This window comes from Lagopus leucura, unplaced genomic scaffold, assembly GCF_019238085.1.
Source record: "Lagopus leucura isolate 7727_CA_CO unplaced genomic scaffold, USGS_WTPT01 Super-Scaffold_100004, whole genome shotgun sequence".
In the NCBI taxonomy this organism is placed as follows: Eukaryota; Metazoa; Chordata; class Aves; order Galliformes; family Phasianidae; genus Lagopus; species Lagopus leucura.
In genome coordinates, this window is record NW_024962264.1 from 67,770,763 (window position 1) to 67,793,989 (window position 23,227).

The 23,227-nt window shown below is 42.6% G+C and overlaps 1 protein-coding gene across 1 annotated transcript in view; it reads right to left on the reverse strand.

The window, feature by feature from the left end:
• Positions 1 to 23,227, reverse strand: part of DDRGK1 (DDRGK domain containing 1) — a 29,499-nt gene that overhangs the window by 5,009 nt on the left and 1,263 nt on the right. The window contains exons 2-6 of the mRNA XM_042871937.1: positions 18,981 to 19,133; positions 12,136 to 12,242; positions 11,003 to 11,104; positions 3,567 to 3,689; positions 1,459 to 1,497 (exon numbers count right to left, since the gene is read on the reverse strand). Coding sequence (XP_042727871.1) covers positions 1,459 to 1,497; positions 3,567 to 3,689; positions 11,003 to 11,104; positions 12,136 to 12,242; positions 18,981 to 19,133 — 524 coding nt within the window. The remainder of the gene's footprint in view (positions 1 to 1,458; positions 1,498 to 3,566; positions 3,690 to 11,002; positions 11,105 to 12,135; positions 12,243 to 18,980; positions 19,134 to 23,227) is intronic.

Genomic DNA, 23,227 nt, shown 5'->3' on the forward strand with positions numbered 1-23,227 from the left:
TCCAAGAAAACCCCTCTGACTTCTATGGAAAGCAGAATATTGAAGTCTCTGCATGACTCCAAAATAAGATGTGCCACCTGATGGTTTGTTTTCACTCTATGGCTTTTCTTAAGCTCTTCAAACATGCTACCTATTGCTTTTCCAACCTAGTCTCAGCTGTCTCATCTGCCTTGGGTGGTGGTTCTGATCCCAGTTGATCACCTTACGCTGACAACTCAGTGATCAAGAAACATTTTTGCTTGGGCTGCAACAAAGAATAAGCAGCCTACTACCAGCTCATACATTTCCAAATGACCTCCAGAGATCCCGTATGATCTGAAAGCATTTGACAAAAGCAAACGTAGCCTCACTGCAGCCCAATGGCAACTGGATGCATCACCAGGTCCCAGTGGCACAAGAGACAGAGAAGAGCACAGCAAAAGATGCTTGCAGTGCGGCTTCGCAGTAACCCTGGAATGCTGTTCCTGTTTTCCAGAACTAGACAGCAATTAGCAAATTGATTCCTTATGGAGAGCTACCAAAGAGCCAGAAGTGGGTGCATCTCTAAGCTCTTGGTGGAGATGCAAAACGAGTCCAGAATTTGACATTCTGAATTAAGAAAATGATCAGAAGGTCACTAAGTGTGCAGGAGAAGTGCTTACTAATGAAGCCTTTCACACACATACAGTATGTTCACAGAGTCCAGTTTCCAATAAAGGCCAAAAGGGATTAATTAGGACAAAAAAAAAATAATCACATAAGTATGCTTTAGGCTAAGGGTAAGAAATCACATTTCAATTTTGATACAACAGTGGTTAAAGCAGCATTTGTTGTTCCAGATCACAAGTGGAAATCTTCACGAACACGCCACAGGATTTAGACAACCAAGCATATAACATCATGAAAGGTAAACAGCCCCTGTCAAGAAAAGTCATTTTGTTCTTTAAACACCCCTATGAAACATCATTGCTGTAAATAGCACAAAAGAAAGAAATCACACAGAGTCTGACTGATCTTTACAACGCCCGTGTTTCAAACACGCGCATCCTGCACGGCAGGCCACACGCTGGTACAGCACCTCTCATTCGTGCTGAGCTCAGATGCAGAGACTGTGAGTATCAGCTATGATGTAGGCAACAAACAAAAAGCTCAGCTGTCCCAAATCCCACACTGCAGCCAGCATTTCTGATCAGAAGCCCTGACAGTGAGTTTCACACGTCTATCCTTATGAATTAGGCTATGGGCTACAATTTCACCCCCCAGTAGCCAAGATAAAGCTGTAACTACAAATAACTTCAGCAATGATTAACATATTCATGCACAATCAACTAAATAATGCGGACTTCATCTCAGGCATTCCTTTTTTTACTTGCTGAGTATTTAAGTAAATTGAAGTAGTAAAGATTTCCCTTCTTTCTATCACTCAAAGTTATTTCACTTATTCTAACAGTATGGAAAGAGAAGAATAAAATAACTTACCTTAATGTATTCAATAAATTCCTTCAGAAAGCTGCGAGTCTGGAAAGGAAAAGAATTGTTATTTTAAATTTATACATATTGAAAGCATCACAAACTTGCACAGTATTTAGCCTGTCTACATCTGAAATTTATATATATATATATGCATAGAGAAGACTTTGAAGTGGGGAAAAAAGGCATCTAGATTTAATCTCAACTAGGAATTTCCAATAGGCATTTTCTAAGCCAGAATATGGCTCAAGCACAATTTGTTTTCTGAAAGATGGTTGAACCTTTTCTTCTTCAAATCATACGTACCCTGAAACACTCACATCTGGGTGAGTCTGTGTATTAAGTACGTCCACTGAGGACCTTTTGTATGGAGGGAAAGTACAGAGTGATTCAGGAGGCAGCTCGTGCAGATGGTGAAGTGCAGCACACAGCTGCGCAACACATGTGGAAGCTCAAGCCCTTCTCAAAGCCATGCACCTGAAATCCGGCATTTTAATGTAAGCAGCTCAGTTTTCAAAGGCCATGCAAAAAACATGCACTGAAGTGAACAGGAGGTCGAGTTACTCCGCAACCCTGAAAATCAATCAGCCTTAATTAGCTGCTTAACTCTGCAGCCTTAGCTTCAAGCAGGAGTTTCAGCACGCTGCTCTCAACACCACGTGGCAGAGTCAGCTTGTACCAGGACACCAAAATGCTTCATGTGCATTACCCACCCTGAGACAGAAGGGTGGCCTGGCATTTTTGCAAGGCTGATGCTTCCAAATAACTACATGCCTGTGATCACTTCTGAACATGACTTTCAAATTGCCTGCTATTAAAGCTTTACCTCCCCACCCCTATAAAGATATATCTGTGCTGAGATCCATGCACCATCAATTGCCTCCCAGGCTCTTTTTGAGTGAGGAACACCCTTCCCTCTTCCCACATACAGAAAAATTAATTTCTCTTCACCTGTGTTCCCACAGCTGCCTGTCAATAAATACTCTCTACCTTTCAAGGGAGTCTGAAGTGGAGAATTTAACGTTTTAGCTACATGATCTTCTAACAGAATAGACACAATATAAAACGGGTTTTCAAAAGCAAGTACTTGTTTAATTCTTCTCTGCATCTTAGGAAGCTTCCCATCATCACATACAACTTCTCTTGGTGCTAACCCTGGCACAATAGAGGAATTTCTGTTAATAGAAAGGGTTCCATGGTGAGAATCTGTACCCATGGTCAGCGTATACTGACTAATTGCAAGCCCCTCAGCCCACGCTCAGTGATGCTGAGTGCAAATGTATTTAAATTCAAGAGGGTCACTTAGGCAGAGGAAGAAGGGGAACAAATCTACATGGCCCCCCCAGAAAAAAAGTACCTATCATGTAATCCACTGGACAGCCCGAATTTGGCAGCTGAAACTCCAGAGCCATTTCAACATTTGACTGCAATTAAAATTAATTTAACACGTTTTCTCCTCAGCAAATTGAGGGTTCTACCTCCCACAAGAGAACCTTTTCAAGCTTGCTGCGCTATTATGTCAGCATCACATTTCAACCACCATCGCCAGCAGCTCGCCTGGAGGCAGCCACAGGAGGAGCACACTGGAATATTATACAGAGTTTGAAACCCTATCAATGACTTGCAGTCATTTGCAACACTGAGCAGTTTTCCAGTGGAAAGCCCACAAGCACCTAGATTGTGTCCTGTGATTTCTCCAGCTTTCTCTCAGCTCGATTTTTCATTTGATTTCACACCACCTAACTCCAAATCTGCTTTCATCTGTCTTGCAACCACACGGGACCGCAGTAGGGTAGAGTTGGGGACAGTAGAAGAGAATCTGCCTCCTCATATTAGTTTTATTTCAGTCCTTAGACAAAGGGAAGACAGAACTCATTCTCAGTGATGTGCACTTGCCTGAGCACTCTGAACTAAGTGAGAAAGTCTGGAATGAGGAACTGTAGCATTCCCCAGGAAATTACTCCAAGTTAATACATACTACATACACATCTCTTCAAAGCAAAACCATTTGTCTGGATCCCATTTTGAAGTCCATTTTACAAGAGACAGAATGCAGTAAGGACAATCTGAATTTAACAGTGATCAAGAAAGCTACAATAACAGACTAGTGTACATACCTCTTCCTCTGTCATTGATTCTTCAACCCCTTCCTCTTCAACTACAAAACTCTCCTTCAGCTTCAGGTACTCTTCATACTCTCTCTTCTCCTCTTCTTCCTTTGCCTTCCTTTTCTCCTCTTCCTAGAGAGAAAAGATGACATGTGGTCAGCACGCTCCTCCCCAAAGGGGGTTTAGTTTTAAGTACAGTTGCGTTTCCTTTATCTGCAGTTTGGTCCTACTGTGGCAGACTGCAGATAAAAAGCTTCTAAAACACGTGAGTTCTCCCTTGATGGTATCATTCATTTCAAAAGCTGCTCTGACACTCTTAAGATTGCAGTCATCCTAACACGGTGTTGTAAGCCTGCACAAGACACCTAGGCTGGCTCTTAACAGGTCTGACACAGGGGAGAAAACCACTCCTATATAGCAAAGCTGCTTTTGTAATTTGCATGAATGTGTTTCTTCTGAACACTGAGCGACAGGAAGTTCCTGCCCCTAACTGCACTTTGATGCAACACCCACATTTCTGTATCCAGCCCCAGTTCTGCTCTGACATGCACCAGTGTCCAACGGGAATGAACACAAAGAGAACTGGAATTACACTGGTCTCCATCTGCGTACATGAGTAAGTTGGACTGCAAGAGCTTCAAGTAAATCACTCGTGCCATACAGCAAAATACGTCCACGCTGAACGTGAAGAACTGTGCCAACTGCTTTATGCCGAGAGAAGTTGTATTATCACATAGAAAGGAGTTTATTTTGTAGGTTTTGATGAATGGTCAAACCTAAGTTCCACTCTTAGTTACTCACAACAAGAATAGTATCAGTTACCTATGCTGAAAGAAATGGTTTTCAAAACCATGTGCCACAAAGCAATAAAAAAACAACCAGAAAACCCTAAACGCAACATCAGTGGGGCAGAGAAACTGATGGTTGCACAGCACCCGGTACAATGAGATTCCAACTTCACAAACCTCTGCTTGCTATTACAGCACAAAGGATTGATTAGTACTTAGAAACACGAGTTCTTCAGATTTTAGTGTCAGCCTCTGTCCTTTCCCTTTACTATTAGCACGGGAATCGATCTCCTAAAGAACAACTCTATTGATTCCTATGTGCTTGCCATGCTACATCTTCAGCACTAATATGGCAACTGCTTCCTTAAACAGCTCGAAAGCAAACACTTGTTCTATTAAAACAGGGGGAGACAGGAACAAGTCATTAAGTATAATATGAATGGTTTTCAGTAAAGGCATCATGTGAGGTGCTGAGCTGCCAGAAACAGGTGCTGCAGTATTGCCCTTAATTAAAATCACTGAAAAAGTCTATTCAGCCTTAATTGCATTCAGCCAAACCCTGAGCAAGTCCTGAGGAGGAAGCATTTTCCACAGTGACATTCAAGGATGAGAAAACCAGAGCTGAAAGGATCTTACTGAATGTGAAGAGTCAAAGCCATTTTTAACCATTATCTCACGAAGAAATCCTGCAGATCTGAGGAAGCACTTGAGACAAAATGAGACCATTTTCTAGGTCATTCATCACCATAACGATTATTAATAAAAGCTCAGCAATAATTTCTGTCCTTGTGTTACAGGTGCCAAAAACAACACAACCATAGATCATTCAGAAGTGTTCAACTGGTCTTTGCTTGAAAGTACATCAAATTTAATCTTCATCCTGGAAATGCAAGAGTAGGGCACTTAGCTAAGCATTTCCAGAAGCTTTTTCCATCACCCAGAAGAAAAAAAAAAAATGCAGCCACTCCTTGCTTCCCCCACCTAAATTCAACCACAATTTAAGCTGCAGAAAAAGAAGGAGCTGCAAAGTGATTCAGAGTAAAAGGAACCAGCAACAGCAGTAGGAGCAGGGCAGGGGGGAGTCCTGCTGAAGTCATGTTGTTTGTTAGCACTCATTGTCAGCTGGTGTTCCACCACCACACCAGCACTCTTTCACATGCCCAAGTCATGCAGCAGCTGCATGGAAGGTGCAGAGTCAGACATAGCCAGGTTCCCATGAAAAACAGCCTGTGGGTTATGCATAACCCACACATGGAAACACTCTCAGCACCCCAGGGACTACTAATTAAACAAAGCCCAATACTCGCTGCCTACGAGTCACACAGAGGGCACAAAGCTCAAACATGACTTTTATAAAGCCTGTATTTTTATCAGTCAGGAGGGTTTTTTTTGCTTACCCCCATTCTAATGTCCCATTAAGCACTGTGGATTTAAGTGGTAATGCACGTCTGCTTGGAGGAGAGAGAATAGTTGGGCCACCTCCCTTCAGCAATGGGTGTGGTGGTGGGGAAATCCCAGCTCTATGGAAATTTGGTAACTGCTGATGTTCACCTTCAACTGCTTTTTTTTTCCCCCTAAACTCTGCAATGGGTCCCCTGCTCTCCTCACCCACTTCAACCTTACCAAAACCAGGGGCTTGTTACAGCATAGATTTGTTTTCTAACAGCTTTCTATACCACGCTTGAGGAATGTGGATCTGGGCAGCCTGGTCTGGAGGGTTGAAACTAGATGATCATTGTGGTCCTTTTCAACCCAGGCCCTATCTATGAACTTACCTTCCCACTGCTCATTGCTTACCTTGAATGCAATGATTATTTCCTCCATCAATGGCACAAAATCCCAATCTTCCATCAGCTCAAACCCAGAGGGACCTGAAAACTCTCTCAGATTTGTAGCTGGAAGCAGACCCTGACTTTTGGGACCACAGAGCCTTCTGGAGCCCTGAGATGCTGCTGAGTAACTGAGAGATTACAGCCTTTGAAGGTTTACCATGCATCACTATTTTTAACAAAGGGTGAAGACCCTTACAGCACCATTTAGCCAGAAGACAGCAAGCTACTGTTCCTAGCTTTCCGTGCAGTAACCCATTTAAGGTGACACTGACACTGAGTGGTATTGGCCTATACACTAAGCAGCTCTTGTGAGAGCTTTGCCTAAGCAGCTTTCCCAGAGAGCAAACTGCTAGTTGTGTGCTCTGCCATCTCTCCTCCAAATCAGATAAAGGACCGACTTGCTGACAAACAAATCATTTATAGGCAGCTTATTGCACTGTGCAGTGGAAGAGATCACACTGTAAGAGGAATGGAGAGCAAAGACCAGGCTCTCTGCAACCACCACCTGCTTGCAGTCATTCCTTGCCTGCAGCTTGTAGGAAAAGCATGGCAGTTCCTATGCCAAACACTTTGAGGTTCACAGAGCATAGAAATCCTCCTCATAACCACTCTATGATATCACATCCAGCTTTTGTGCTGTTAGTACAGCATCTGCAGGAACCAAATAGGGACTTCACAAATAACTGATATGACAGAGTAGACTGAATCTAGGCTGGATGCGGCTCTGGGCAGCCTGGTCTGGTGGCTGGTGACCCTGCACATAGCAGGGGGGTTGAAACTAGATGAACATTGTGGTCTTTTTCAAGCCAGGCCATTCTATGATTCTATTCTGAATTAAACATTCCTTCCCCATCACTGTTCAGACAGAAATAAAACCTTTAGGAAGATGCAGTGTCTCCTACCAGTTCTCATCTCACCAAGATCTGAGTAGGATGGGTCTTCTGCAACCTTTTCAACCTATACTTTCTTAAAATTAACTTTTGGGAAAGCATGTATTCCACAGTTAAATAGCAAATAACCGAAACTTTAGGGTCTCAGCTTACAACAACTTCAATAACACCCTGGGGACCACGAGCCACTCCTCCACTCCTGAAGTTTTAAAGATCCAGACCACTCTTACTCAGGTACTGAAATGCAAAGCTGAAAGCCTAATTGACATTTCCTGACTTTGGAAAGTTTGGGCACAGCTGTCCTTGAGCAATACAAACCTTGTTCTAATACAGCAGTGAACAAATGCCAGCCCCCACTCCCACTGTGGCTTTTTATTTCACAACCACTGAAAGCTCACTCAGTTGAAGATCAGTAGTTTCTCTACTACAAACTGTGCTTCAAGAGCAGCTCACTCTGCAGTGCATTTGCAGGCAACACACCCTGATCAACACTGCATTTTAGTGTAGAAAAGAGATAGAATCACTGTGAGCCCTGCATCTGCATAAACCATATGCAGTTTCCTTAGCACAGCAGAGGTAGGCTAAGGAACTAAAACCTACAAAAATCCCTGTGCAGGGTGAAGAAAAAAAAAACAACACAACTTTCTGGCTAGCAACCTGCAAGACTTTTTGATGAAGACACTGTTTTGCAACATCAGAGGAAGTTCGCTCTCATTGATAAGGTGTCAGTTGGTAAACCATCTCACCACTAAAAAACTCCAGGAGTGAAAGGGAAATCCCCAGGGTAAAGCAGAGCTGAAGCAAATGCCAGTTATAAAGGAGCTTCCTCACATGTGTAGCCAATCAGGTCATCTGAACACTGGAAAGGAAACTTGAATTTAAAAATATGTATTATTTGGTTTGCAACACAGGAGCCAAGGGGCAACCACATTTTATTTATTCGTGCATACAAATATGTTTAGACAGAACCAGGGGGGTGTTTTTCTTCATGAATACACAAGATCTTAGCCCCTGCAGTCCCCATGGAAGGGAGAGTTCCCACTTATACTGCATCACAGTATAGAGCTGCCCAAAAATAACTGCAGAGAGCTATCTTTGCCTATAGAAGAAAGAGGGCTTTCATGTGACTCAAGAATTCATTATTTCCACTAGTCTCCCTTTCTCAAACCGCTTGCAGGGGATGCGTGTGAAAGGCTTGGCAACTCCAGTGACTTATCAAAGATCAGGACCAGGTTGCCCTAGGAGGCTGTGGATGCCCCATCCCTGCAGGCATTCAAGGCCAGGCTGGATGTGGCTCTGGGCAGCCTGGGCTGCTGGTTGGTGACCCTGCACACAGCTGGGGGTTGAAACCAGATGATCATCGTGGTCCTTTTCAACCCAGGCCATTCTATGATTTCTACAGGATCCACAACACAATTTTGTATCTTCTTCTGTTTGGCTTCCCCCCATTATTTGAGGGACTTTCATACAGCATTTAACAGAGCAGGAATCATCCAGAGCTGTTGAATAGGCCTCAGTTGTTGAAAGGCTGCAAAGCAGCTCTCCTTGACACAGAGCCAGTCTCAGCATTCATGGAAGTCAGCACAATTGTGGGAGCACTTCTTGGAAGAGGGAGCAGGGGAAAAAAAACCAAAAAACATGCAACTGAAATTTCCCCTACTATTGCACAGGCATGACTAAAGCAAATATGAATAGCAAGATAGATTTATGCATCTGAGTAATATTCGAGCTTCTAGCTGTCCTTTGGAATACCAGGCACAAAATTGAGGTAAATCAAAGCCTTAATTCACATTCCTCATTTTCATTTGGCCTTGCAAAATGAAGGTGAAATCATTGTAGTACAGTCTTTATTAGGTATACCGAAGATCAAAATGAAACCAAATGAGATTCCCCTCATTCAACCAAAATAAATTATTCAGCTTTAAATTGAAAAGGAGGTGATGATTAAAAAAAAAGTTAACTATGTTAATAAGCACTTTCTTCATGAAGAGATCTCAGTCTGGGTGGAATTACACCCTTATTTGCTACCCAGCTCTTCAACTGTGTCCAGGTGATCCTGATTAGCCAGCTGTACTGCTAAGCCCCAGGACAAACTTGGAGGTAACCAACAGGACAACAACTTTGTCCTGGTTTATAGCTCACTTTGAGCAAGCTGGCCCAGCTCAGCTGCTGTGTGATTAGCAATCCACCTGTCTTATGGACTGCCACTCTGGAGTTGAACTGCTCTTAGCCTTGTCCAAAGGAACTGACACCAAAGCAATGCTAGCATCCAGCCAGGGTGCCTTCCTAATCTCCCTCAGAGCATTGGACTGTTCTAGTTCATTTCAACCAACTCTTCAGGGTTTCAGGGAGGAAAGAAGGACGACAATACACTTATTAAAAGAATACACCACTAGAAGAAAACATGCCATCTGTGTTCTCCCTTATGCTTTGACCTGAAGGGTGGAAAAGTCCCCCAGTAAGCAGGAAGGACAACAGATGGGTGCTTTAAAGGCAGCTACAGTTCACCTGGCCTCTTTCCGAGCTGGAAGTATAGGGAGAGAAATGAGAAATGCTAAGAAGGGGAGCGAACTGCAAGGCAGAAGATGGTGCTATTGAAGTGCAAGGGCAGGGGGAAAGTATTAAACAGAAATCCATAGGAAGCCAGGTCTGACAGTTTTGCTGTTGTGAAACAGCTCTGACTAGCCAAAATTAGACTTCATACCCTCAATAAAAGAAGGGAAAAATTGTCTTTTCTTCTTTGAAAACGTTATCAGCAGAACACCTCACTTGCACAATCTGTGCTTACAATGAATTAAAATAAATCTGCTCACCACAAAGCACAGATTTGCACATTTAAGCATCATGGAAAATTCATGCTGAACGCTGGGGGCTACACTCCCCTGGGACTGCAATTACTCAACACAGGATTGCACAGAACACCTTGCTCCTTGCCTCCCAAAGCACGCTGCAAAGCTACCACACAACTTACACAAGCACCAAAGAGCACGAAAGCTCCAGTTCTTAGCCAGCAGCACTGACTCCTGGAACACACAAAGCAGCTTTGAAATCAGTTTGCCACCCCCACTGATGAAAGGTTTTTCCACAAAGACACTTCAGTCGCACAGGATCTGTTTTTCTGGGTCACTCCTAACGTGCACCTTCATATATACAGGTTGAAAATCTTTAATTATAAAGCACATGTAAATTTGTGTAATTAGAACTAAACAGTATAATTTCACATGACAGTTGCAGAAGTGGTTGATAATGCCTTTCGCTTTCTGCCCTGCTGGTTACAGCTGTCAGGCAGGCAGATCTAACGAGCATCAGCAAAAGACACAAGTTGCAACATGAAAAATGATCAACTATTGGAACTGGGGCTCAGCATGACTGAGACATTTGCTACCCCTGGAGACACCAAAAGCTTATCTGGACAAGGTTCTGAGCAACCTCCAGAGATCCCTTCTAACCTTTGCCATTCTATGGTTCTGAGAACTAAACTTTTATCAGACATCAAGCCAACTTCTCCTGCAGCTGAATACAACTCCTTCATAAACGTGCACTGAAATAGACTCCATCAGACTAAGGGCCAATTTTATAAGTTACGTTTGTCAACATAAACTGACCAAACAATCTGTCACTATGGAACAGGAGGCTACTGGATCCACTGCAGGAGAGGTTTCATTTAGCCCTGGCCTCGACTGTGGGTTGGTCCTTGCTGCTAAGATGTGTGCTGATGTTTGGAGGAAAAGCTTTCACTTCTGCCAAGCACTTGGGGAAACAAAACTGGGTCCTGCAGTTGAAATCACCAAGTATCACTGTAATTCATAAAAAAAATGGAGCAACAAAACACAAGATGTAATAGCATTGAATACCAAAGAGTTTTGCTATCAGAGAAGCCATCTCCAAGACAAACTTGATTCAAAATTTCCACCTATAAATGCAACCAATCCCACCTGCCGCTCTTCCTCAAGGCGGATTCTCTCCTCTTCTTTCCTCCTTTCCTCCTCTCTCTTTGACTCAAGTTTTCTCCTTTCTTCTCGCTCTGCTTCCTCAGCCTTAAACACAAACAACAAAAAAGACCTTTAAACAACCAAAGAAACGCAAGACAGGCTTTAATCTCCCTCAGTATACATCTTTTACCTTCATATTGTAAAGACTAAGGGGGACGTTCCTGACTATCTTCCTGTATGCATGTTCAGAAATAATAACCTAATACAACAAGTCACTATGATTCAACTTTCCTCACCCCCCCAATCTTCAGAATATTTAACATTGTGGTAGGTTTAAAAATTACTCTTCTGACTTGAAAATGCTCATTGAGAAGGAGACAAGGCAAGCTTTGTATGTGCACATACCTTATAATCAGAGCGGTATTATGGAATATCATAATTATTCTGAGGTAAAGGGAAAAAAGAAAAAAAAAAAAAAGAGAAAAAAATCCCTAAAAGCAAATAGATGAATTTTAACATGGGGAGAATCTCTTAAAGAGAACGTTGTGCTTGTCTCTTCAAATCTACAAATTCCTACTATTAGGAATAGTAGTTATTATAGTCCTATTAGTTTGGAGATTGTCCCAGAACAGTAAAAATAAAGATATTTTGTGTATTGTTTAGAAACCTTTTGTTTCTTAAGTTGTGCTTTAGTGGATTTGTGGTTTTGAACGTTTCAGCAAAGACGACTTAACCGAAAAATTTATTTGTCTACGTGGGAAAATAAAAATCAGCATGTTTTAAAATGAAACAGAAAGATTCCTCGCTCAACCAAGCGATGCTTATCATTCAACTTTGCTCACATTTTCCACAAAAAAAAAGCAGCTAATTAAACAGAATGACTGTGGAAAGCAATGATAAAACGCTTCAAAGGGAGCGAGTGAGAAAAGGATGGTAAATGTATACAACGCTAATCAGGTTTGTTGCTAACCAGCCATCCTTTCTATAGGACAAACCACCACGGTGGTGGTAAAGCAGGAACTGCATGCATACCTCAGGTACCTCAAAATTCTCCTGGGTTTCTGTCACCACCAGTTTTTGCTGAGTATCACTGTTCAGGTTTTGCTCTGAGCTTTGCACGTGGCAGGAATGCTTACCTCTCTCTGAGCTTTTCTGGCTTGTTTCTCTTCTAATTTCCTCTGCTTTTTTGCTCCAATTTTCCCCGTCACCTGAAGTTCTGGCACCTCCTCAGCATCATCTTCCTCTGCAAGATTGTATTAAAGGGCAAACAACAAGTTGTAAATTGCACGTGAAAAGTCCATTCAGGAAACATGAAACGTGACTACTTCCTAGGAAAACAGCAGCACATGAAAAGGATGCACACATGTATTTCAAACAAGATAGATGGAAAAAGGCAAAAAAAAACCAACCTTCCAAAGTAGGAGTAACGAGGCAACACCAACTCAACTCAGAGGTGAAAATGTAGTTGATATTTAAATCCTGGGTTTAATTGCAACAAAACCATACGTAAATAGTTCACTGTTGTATGACAAATGGATGTTTATAAAGATGATCTCTGTAAATGTGGAATATGAAAGAGCTTTTAAAAGATGGCTGTTTCCTTTCCCCCCCTCCTCCACCCTCACATATTTCACAAGTATTTGGCCACTTCATTTCCTAAACAAAATTTAGCCCTCAATCTTAACACAGACTGACCATGGCCTTCAAAGGTCATCAGCTCACTCCATCAAACCTCACCTGGAGATGACTGTGGTGTGGCAGTTGCCAAAGTTAGTTTGGCAGGGCTGGCAGCAGAATATTCCCCCATAGAGAACTCTCCAGAGAAAGTGGCTCCTTTCTATTGCTGTGAAGGAACCCAAGGGAAGTGCTGTTTAAGAAGCACGTGGATGAGCAATGCTCACCCTTCTTTTACATGCAGACCTACCTCTGAAGCACTTTTGTTTTACTAATTTCAATACACAGTATAGTGCTATGGTTAAGCCACTGAGACACATCAACAGAACCAAATGTAATTGAGATCTGTGTAGGTGGCTCTCAAGCAATTTAGATGTTTTCAGGATATGGAAGTTGAGATGAGGCAGGCTTGCTAGTTTGGGCTTCAGAAACACTGGCATCTGATCACTGATGCCCTTCCTCCATCTCAAAGAAACACTGTCTAATCTGAGTGTCCCCAGCACACAGTTGCTTCTATAATTTTGCTGAACCTTAAAATATATTGATTTTTAATCCCAGGCCAAGGGGAGGTCCAAATGCAATAGGTGAGCAGCACAGCATTAGCAATTACTACTCCCAGTTGACAGGTTGCCCAAGGAGGCTGTGGATGCCCCATCCCTGCAGGCATTCAAGGCCAGGCTGGATGTGGCTCTGGGCAGCCTGGTCTGCTGGTTGGTGACCCTGCACATAGCAGGGGGTTGAAACCAGGTGATCATTGTGCTCCTTTGCCACCTGGGCCATTCTATGATTCTAATGCTGGTATTATCCCCTAAAAAATTATTTCTGGGAAAACACCACCTCCAACACAATTCAGTTCGAAGCTCTGAGTGCTTCCTGGATTTCATCTACATTGAAGATACCTGAGCCAGAGGTCAGGCAGAAGCTTTTAAAGCATTCTTCCAGTCCTGCATCAAGCATGCCTATGTTCAGTAGTGTCTGCTTTCCTTCAATTTAAAGCATCTGATGTGATCCCTTAGGTCCTGCTTCCCTCCAAGCTTCTTCTAGTGCATGGAGTTACATCTAACAAAAGCCAAGAGACAGTGATGCAGATGCAACCCGTGATTCAGCAGAGCATTAAATGTTAACAATGCACTCAACCTGGGTGCAATTAACATCTGCTAAATAAACCTGAATACGCTGACAAGAGGATGAGCACTTGGTATGAGAGTTTGCTGAATCAATCAGTTATTACAGTGCAAGAATAGCTGCACCAAAAGCAGAGAGGATGCTGCACAAAACCAGATTGTTTTCTTTTGTTCAACAGAAAGAAGCTACTGGAAGCTATAATTTCAGCCACATGAAAAGTGCTTTTCACATACTCATATGTAGCTGACAACAGTCCACTGTACCACGCACTGTAACTGCTGGTGTGCTTCAAATGTGATGTGACACAAATACAGCTTTCAGAGAACCTCAGCTTTCCCTTAGTGTTTTAGAGGCAAAACAGCATTTAGTAGTCATGCAGTTGTTTGAACCTCTTGAAATTTAAACAGTTCCTTTTAAAAATATCTTCCAATACCATTAAATAAGCTTTAGTATACTGATGCTCTCTGTAAGGACAGGGATTTACACAGTAGTGTACAGAGTAAGTGAAAACAGCAAGTTGAAACGTGCCACATCATGACTTTGGATACCTTTGACATCAGTGTTAGAAGGCCTTGCTTCCTCCTTAGTTTTGGAAGTAAAATTTCAAGGTCAAATTTCAAGGTCAGGCTGGAAAGGGCTCTGAGCACCCAACAGAGCTGTGGGTGTCCCTGGTCACTGCAGGGGGGGTTGGACCAGATGGTCTTTATGTGTGTCCCTTCCAACTCTAAGGCATTTATGATTCGATTATTCCCATCCCCCAGAAAGAGTGCTAGCAGTAGATATGGCTACTCACACTGCTGCTTGATTTACTGTTTACACAACACCCTACAAAAAAGGGTAGGAAAAAGAAGGGAAGGTGCCAGGCAAAACAAAATTAATCCTGAAGACACCAGACATATGCATGCTATTGAGACTGAATATATGACACCAGCTACTGGAATCAGCCCACCATATGGAAAGGTGTGGGCATTCATGAGCAACACAGCATAACAATGACTTTTTTGTTTGTTTGTTTGTTTTTTTTTTTAAGTCTGATAGGTACCCATTCTAGGAAACAAATAAGACCTCATGCTTATTAATCTGCAGCTGCAAAAATCAGTCTATGCTACAGATAGAAAAAGGACAGCAAATAAAGGACACGAGCCCCTGTGAGCTGAAGTCAAACAACTTCAAGCTCTCTCTTGAACCAAGCCATATGGCATAACTGAGAAACCACACACCTAACCTCTTTCTACACGCCATCTGCACTTGTCTGAAGGGCAGGAAGAACACTGTGGATACTTTGATATCACTGAGGCTCTATATGAAGAGTAGCAAGTCAAAAGTCACTTTTGATTCACTAGTTAGGATATTAGTAGTCGAAATTTAACTGTACTAAAAAGATTTTCCTACTGATTAAGCACTAAAATTATTCCCATTACGTGCATTACTATTACTCTATTTCCAACTGTTTCACAAGAACACCATGGGATCACATCAGCATTTATGCACCACTAAGTGGAGATAATGATTGCAATTCATTTTAGATATTATTCCTCCCTCCAGATATTCATGCAAGACCTTTTCATGGGAGATTTTTTCATGTAAGATTTGAATGCTGGATTTAAAAAGCAATAATGGGCATTTTAACATGGCCAATCACTACAGGTTATAAACATACATAGACTGTATTATTTATTTTGTGCTTTGTTTCTCAGTTGTGATTGATACTTGTAGAGGAAAACATGCAATCCTAACCCCCCAGTATCTTGCCAAGCAAAAGAAGAGAGGAATCTATGATTTAATTTATGTTGTAACCATTAGCTTTACCTTATATTTTAACTCACAAGCTAGAGGCTATGACAGGATTATTAAAAGCTCTTGGCTTTATCATTATCAATTGTGTAGAAATCATTTACATTTAACCCAGCTTTCACTGCACTGCATATTCCAGTATCTGTTCTCAGATGTACAGGCCTAACTACTGAGAGAAAGGCAAAGAAAACTGGGCTAACTACTGAGAAAGGCAAGGAATAAGATGCCCAAAGAGGCTGTGGATGCCCCATCATTGTCCTCTGACAACAAACAAATGGGATCTGAAATTAACACTACTTATTCTCATTACTCCATGCCACAAACAATCCACAACCTGACTCCGATTCATCCCTTTTCCTTCCACTGCTTGGCCTCTCCTGCTCCAATTATTAATATTGGAAATCTACACATTCATTCCTTGCAGTAAATTGTTGTCTTTGCCATAGCTAGCCCCACAAAGCCACCTCTGTTTGGGTTTAGTTTAAATTAAGATGCAACAGAGGCAATCAAATCTGTTATCAAACTGGGCTATCAGGAGCAAGCTAACCACACAAATACAGAACTATCCTTCCAGACTCATTTTCCATTGGGAAAGGCACATGCACTGTGCTACAAGCATGCAATACAGATACACTTTGAGGCACACAGGTTTGAATGACAGCTGCTTCCATTGCAGTGGGCTGCAAGACAGCAGCATTATGACTAGTTTGAAGTTGTGCAACATAAGCCAAACTCTTCTAAGTCACATCGAAAGAACGCAGTTCAGGGGCTTCAGTCATTTGGAGAATTACTTTGTAGCCCATGAAAAGCATCTCCCCAGCAATCTTTGGTCATCAGAAAATATTAATAGATGTTGACTTTCTCAAAGGAGATGACCTCCTTTGAGTATTCCACTAACCACTGAGAATCATTACTCAGCCAAACCCAGCCAGCGTAGGCAGCTGGCTAGCAGCTCTGTCCCCACAGTGCAGTGCAGCCCACATGGAACCCATGAATAAGGGACCTACATACACAGCGTGGGCTGCAATTCTGGTAGGAAAGTCAAGGCATTTATTGCTTTCCTCTTTGCTTTCTGTCTGTACCAACCTGCAAGTAATTTAGTAATTTAGGTGCCTTACCCCACCCAAGCTAGAGGAAGAAATTAGTCTGACTTAGACCCACTTGCAATGGTTGGAGATTTGAATATTCAGTTACTATCCCTGTCTGTATTAAATGACTCCTCCCTACCTGAACATGCAAGGAAATAAAGCTAAGCCTAACAACTACAGAAAGGATAATTAAAGGCTACCAAGGTTCTGATCCTAATGCCACAGTTTTTGCCTCTCCCTTTCCCCCCCCCATTACTCTGTAAGAGATTTTGATACTGGCACAATATGACAGCTCAGCACAGGCAGCACAAACTGTGGGCTACAATTTTACCTTTGAAGCTCAGGTTAGATGGAAAACAGAAAACCTTCACGCTAACCACAGCTCCAAAGCCTGCAAGGGTTGCGTTGAGCCCATTTCTTAACATCAGCAGAACTGGCTCCTGGCAGGCAGAGTACTGCAGTGCTAACAGCAGCTCCTACCTGACACCATTTCTATGTCTGTGGCAGTAACACTGGCAGTGAAAAAAATCCTCTTCAGCTTAGATGTCTAGAAGCCTTCTAAAGCAACAAGAACACTCACAAGTCAAGACGGAAGAAACCAGACTGGCTTGTTCTCAGTATGTCTCTCTACACCAGCAAATTCACTCTTCAGCCATGAGTGCCCCAACTGGTCCTGCATTGCACAGCCCTGCATGCATTCTGGGCACTTTTCTCATGCGAGTCAACTCATTTTTGTAACACAGAACTGAGCTGTGGTTGTTGGGACAACCTGCCATTTCAATAGGTTAAAGGGAGGCAGCAATGACGCAGCTAAAACAGCCTCTGCCCAGAGGAGACAAATCCTAGAGGATATTCCAGGATTATTCCACGTGGCCACAGAATGGGCTTCAAAACATGCCATTCAGCCTTCTTCAAGGGAAGAAGCAACTAGGGGGGAAAACTAGGGACAGATGCTTCTTTCCACAGCTATACTATCAATGCCTACATGCAGTCTCCAAAGGCTGTGTTACTGCTGCATAGCAGCGCTCAGGCACTTGGAAAAGCCATCCCAGCATATGAATGGGAGACAAACCAAAAATATGTGGAAGTACAAAACAGAAGAAAAGAGCAAGAAGTTGTTTCAATATGAAAAAGATTAAAAAGTAGAAGAAATGTCATTTCAAAGAAAGCTTCATGCAAGAGCTGCAACGCTTGCATCTGATATACAGAAGGCTGCAAAAGAATTATTTATAAAGCCCAATGACACAGCCTCACAGTGACAAAATAAGAGAAGTCATTTGCTTTGACAGCCCACTTTCAGCCTTTGGCGTGAAAAACTTTTGATGTCTGGAGTTTAAGGAAAAAGCTTTTTCGATTTCATTTTCTTTGCAGGATGTTATCACATGGAAAGAAAGAACCAAAGTTGAAGAGTTCAGGCCTGTCAGTTTTCCATTTGCACAACTGTTGGACATAATTAACTTGGAGAGCATGTTTACCTGCCAACGTAAGTGGAAAATGCTTCCTACAAACTGCATGACAAGAAAGCCAAGAGAAAGTGCAATTATCCCCCAATTATGGCATCGCTCAGATGAGTGCTCACCACTTCTCACTAGCCTAGGCCAAAGCCATTACCTGGATCCCCTCTGCAAACTCAAGTGAAGCAAGGTCCACTTCTATTAATACCCGAGTAGAAACCTTAAAAACTTAACCTACTATCTGAGAGCAAAAGGAATTCAGTTAGAATCATGGTGATACCATCTTTGTGGAGTAACAGATGTGTGAAGTTTCACCAGAAGAGTGAGTGGGACGTGTGTGGTATAGAAAAGTGTTATTTATCACCATTTTCTTGCCTATAACCACACTAAAGAAGTGTAGCTGTTAACTGCAGATCCTGCACCAGGATCAATGGACTCGTTGCCAACAATCTGCTGGCAGGCAGAAGAAATGCTGCAGTCAGCAGCGATCTCAGCTAATTGGGCTTGATCCTGATCATCAACCAGATGGTTTCTCAGAAAGTAAACTCCAGATTTTGCAAAGGTTACATTAGGGAATTAATGCTTCCCACCAATTTACAATAAACACTGTAGAGCAAGGTGATGATTCTATTTACCTCAATTTCACCTGCATGTCTAAGAGGAAATACAAAAGGCAGCTTCTGTGAAGCAAGAAGAGAAGCTGTAAAGACAAACAAAACAGGGTCAGGCTGCATATGGTTCCCAATCTATTAAAATGAACACTTTTCTTCAGGAGCCAATTGTACCCCAGCATCTGCTGCTGAGGCCCAGTTTAATGCCTGGAAGCTGAACTGCACCAAGCATTACCTTCCACCCATTCCTCTGCCTGTTGTGCTCTCCTCTGGGCCATCATCCGGTTCCCCAGGTTCCTCCGGCGCCTCGGCATCCCATCGCCCCGCTCTTCAGCATAGGGCTGAGGTCTGACCGCTGCAGCCACATCTTGCTGGTGCTCCTCATCAGCTGCAGAAGAGAAATAAAACCAATGAGAGCTGTTATCCTTGCTTGCTACAGTTGTCCAGTCAGTTTTTGCAACCAGAAGCACAGTACTAATGACACGATACATACGGCGCTGTCTCTGTTCCACCACATTGATTCAGACTATGGGTCTGCCAATAAATCTGCATACAGAAGGAGAGCAGAAGTCTGCCTACATCTTCAAAGGTCACTCATCACCAATATACTTGTCACTCTCTGCATATACTTGCTGTTAATTAAGACTGGAGCAATATAACAGGAACAGTTGAAAGATGGTACAGGAGGAAGCAATGGACTGTGGGCTTGGTTCAGAAGTTCTCCTCAGAACCCCCTCCCCCCAGTTTCTCCTTGAGATCTCCATGATCCCACTGTTACCAACTACAGCAGCCATGCCAGAACAGTGATGATAATCCCAGATAATCCTCGATAGCTGCTTTGCATATTCCTTTGATAACTGCACATTCTGTTGATAAGAGAAGCTCGTATTTGTGTATGTTGTTACTTGCTCAATCCTGCAAAGTATTAAACACTCTGACCCTCATACAGCTCAGTATTCAAAATGTCTCTGAAAACCACAGAACTCCTCATTTATTTAAACTGAGGACACATTTTTGGGCTTTGCTGGATTATGTGGTGTCCCAGCAGGAGCATAAAGTGCTCTCTACGCTCTGCCAAATCTCTAGCAGCCTCTGATCCAAACAATGCCTTCTAAATAAAACTACCATTAGCATATCTGTCATCAGAAAATAACATTCATTATGACTACATCTACATGATGATCAAAGGTGTGCTTGCAGCTCATCCCAGTATACTTCAATTAGCTTCAAAGCAGCCAACTTCAGTGCTAATAACAACATAGCTGCAGCAGCACCGAGCTCAGAGCGAGCACGGGAAGTATTGGGCCAGCAAAGCTATTTGCAGTTCAGGCCTGCTGCAACAATGCTGTTAGCAGACCCCCAGGAAGCTCTGAGCACAAACACACGCTGTGACATTTTGAATTGAGTCACTGCTGTCACCCTCCTGTTCTCATCCACTCCTTCTGTCTGGGGACCAAACCAGAGCTGTAATAAATGACAGCACACAGGCTCTAGCAATCAGATAACTGCTTCAGGACTTGCCCGGGCCTATTTGTAGTGTGATGATGCTTATTCTGAAGGCTATTCAGCAGAGAAGGAAGCATTGTACTGCACAATAGCAGTTCACTTACTGAGGACGTTACTAAGTGCCAGAAATATTCTTAGTCTGCAAAAAGACTTTTTATACAGATGCAATATTTCTCTCCATAAATTATTGAGACACCCTGCAATTCAAACCTTGGCATCCCTCCAGCTGAAAGCTTCGCTGTGTCTACCTCAGTATTTTCCAAAGGTGGTTCTAAGCACAGCAAATCACCTGTGAAGCTCTAATGTCCATTCATTCTGAGGCTTGGTTTTGGTTTCTATCGTCCTGTGAAACAGAGACTGCTTTGCATTTTATGAAAGAGGAATCTATTTATGAGCCATGTATTCATTTCAAGCTGACATTTTTAACCCTTCACAGAGAAGCACGTGTGAATGAAGCTATCCTGTTTCCTCAGATTAATTCTCTCCGAGGGACACGGCAATATCTCAAAGCTTTTAATGGGGCTCAGAAAATAGTGAAAAAACAGAACCTGACCTATACAAATGGTCAAATCCATGAGGCAGCTGTTGGACAATACTTATCTTTTCAGATCTCCAAAGTATTCAGACAATTAACAGAAGACACCTAGACATAACAGGTTGTAATTTAGCAGAAAAAGATACACTTTACTGCATCTCTTTCTTTCCCACTGCCCTCAGCTTAGCTTTGCAAAGCATTCAGCTGGAAATCATCCGGGAAACATGATGTTTGTTCCTTGCATATCCATCCATCCCTCGTGAGAGGGAGGAGAAAAGAATCACCTCATCTACGTGCAACGTGCCTATACCTGCAGTTTGTCCGGGGTCAAAGATGTGTCTGTGCAGCTCAGGACTCACCTGCTCCTTCCAATTTCTAGGAATTTAATGTGCTCTCCTTCTCTTTTCACTCCCTCCTGCACTGGAAATAACAGACTGAGCAGAGGTATGACTGGTGGTTGCAAACAGCACAGAGAATAGACTTAAAAACCACCTTACTCATATTCTCAGAACCGGATTGACTGTCAGATTTGGGGTCAGGCATGATTTTCTGTCAGGTCAGGCCCTGGTGTTTTTCACCCCCCTTCTGCAGCACAGGGTGTGGTTCAGCTGCTGTGATTATCTGGATATATCTCAGTTCATTTTCCTGTAGCTGCAGAGGTCTCAGACTGAGCGGCACCCCAGGCTAGCCAGTTCATGCATAGATTAGTCACACAAGAACTAATTAGGCTTGATACAGAGCCATCCAAGTGAAATTCAATGACCAACATTATATAGGTCAGACAAATTGATCCGGGAGTTGCTTGGCGGTTTGCAGAGTGGCAGGCCAGAAGAAATTAATTAGATAAAGCCTTCAATTAACAGGCAATACAAACAAAAAATTAAAGAGACGTCTGGAAAACGGATGCAGCTTCAAAGCTTGGTTAGCTTTTATTCTAAGCTTTAAGATCTCTGCTCTCAGCTTTCCAAAAGGCCAAGGAGCCAAAAAACAGGAACAAAAACCTCATTTCAGGGGACAGGTTTGCTGCCACACTGAGAGCTCTGCGTTTTCAGAGACATCAGCACAGTGCAGAGGCAGTAACATTATTTCATACAGTTGCTGCAAGTCTGCACTTAATCAGAGCTCTTAGAGAAACAGCTCTGTTCTCTGCGTTCTGCTCTCTTTCCTAATCTGGATGTGAAGCACCACTGTCATATCACTACAATGAATACTGTGAAATCTTTCGGCATCTCGGCTTTCTAGGACCTGATTTTACAACCTCCATGTAGAAACCTGCTCCTTTCTGAAACTATGCAAACTTCCACTTGCTCAGAGTAAATACATTTTTCCCTGATAAGCAATCTTTTGCCTATCACAGCATGTTACCTTCAGTTCTATCAGATAAGCACATCCATCAGTGTAACACCTGGGCTGTCTAAGTTTCGAGGCAGTCTTCAAGACAGCAGGGAGAGCAGAGCTCCACCTGCTGCACCCTTAAGCACCAGCTATGCTTTCCTCAGCATTTACAGCATCCTTCACCTTCCTGCAAACCCATCCTGTGAAATTCAATGAGAAAGTGACTCAAAATGCAACAGGTGGAAGTTTACTCGGTGTTCCTGAAGAAGCACTTTTGCACAGTGCTGCTTATCTTACAAGAGCCCGTTTCCAAACATTTATGCCACACCATAAGTGTCAAACCCAGCAACGCTGCCTTTTTTCTACCCTCAGCAGAACAAGCTCAGGCATGAACTTGCTGGAACGACCTTGCTGCCTGAAGTGACCTGTCTCAGGAAATACAAAGTCACAGCAGTTACCTGATCGCCTGCCCCTGAAATGATGAGCAGCCTATTTTTGAAGATGTTAAAGGGTAATTCCGCAAGTGAGAGCATAAAGAGTCCTCATTCCTCAAGTCTCAGTCTAAGAAGGGAGGTCCCTAAGGTCAAGTTTCCCTTGTTTCAAGTTCTTTCCACGCAATAGGATACATTTAGTAGCAGGACCGCAGCAGCTTCCATTCCTATCTAAGACAAAGGAAAACAAATTCCCCTTGAAGACTTAATCTTGCAGAAATCCAAATACATTTAACCTCAGCAGTTGTGAAAAATAATTTGTTGTGCAAGGAGAATGAAGTCATCCCCACACACTGAAATGCCATAGAGGAGTTTTTACTGATAGAAAACAGGCTGTCAATTTTCCTCAAGCAGAGAGTAAAATAGGGCAAGACCAATTATGTCACAGAGATGACGCTGAAGAAGCAACTTCAAAACAATTACATTATTCTCAACATAAACTAATTGTAACCAGACTGCTCAAAAATAGCAAGGAAGCTTCCAGAGGAGTCAGATAATTTAAAACAACAGTTTGGGCTTCAATTTAGTTAGGATTTTATAAGCTTGAGAGGGAGAGAAAGAGAAATCCTCCCCAACCTCACAGCTTATGATTTGTGTAAGTTATAATACAAGTCA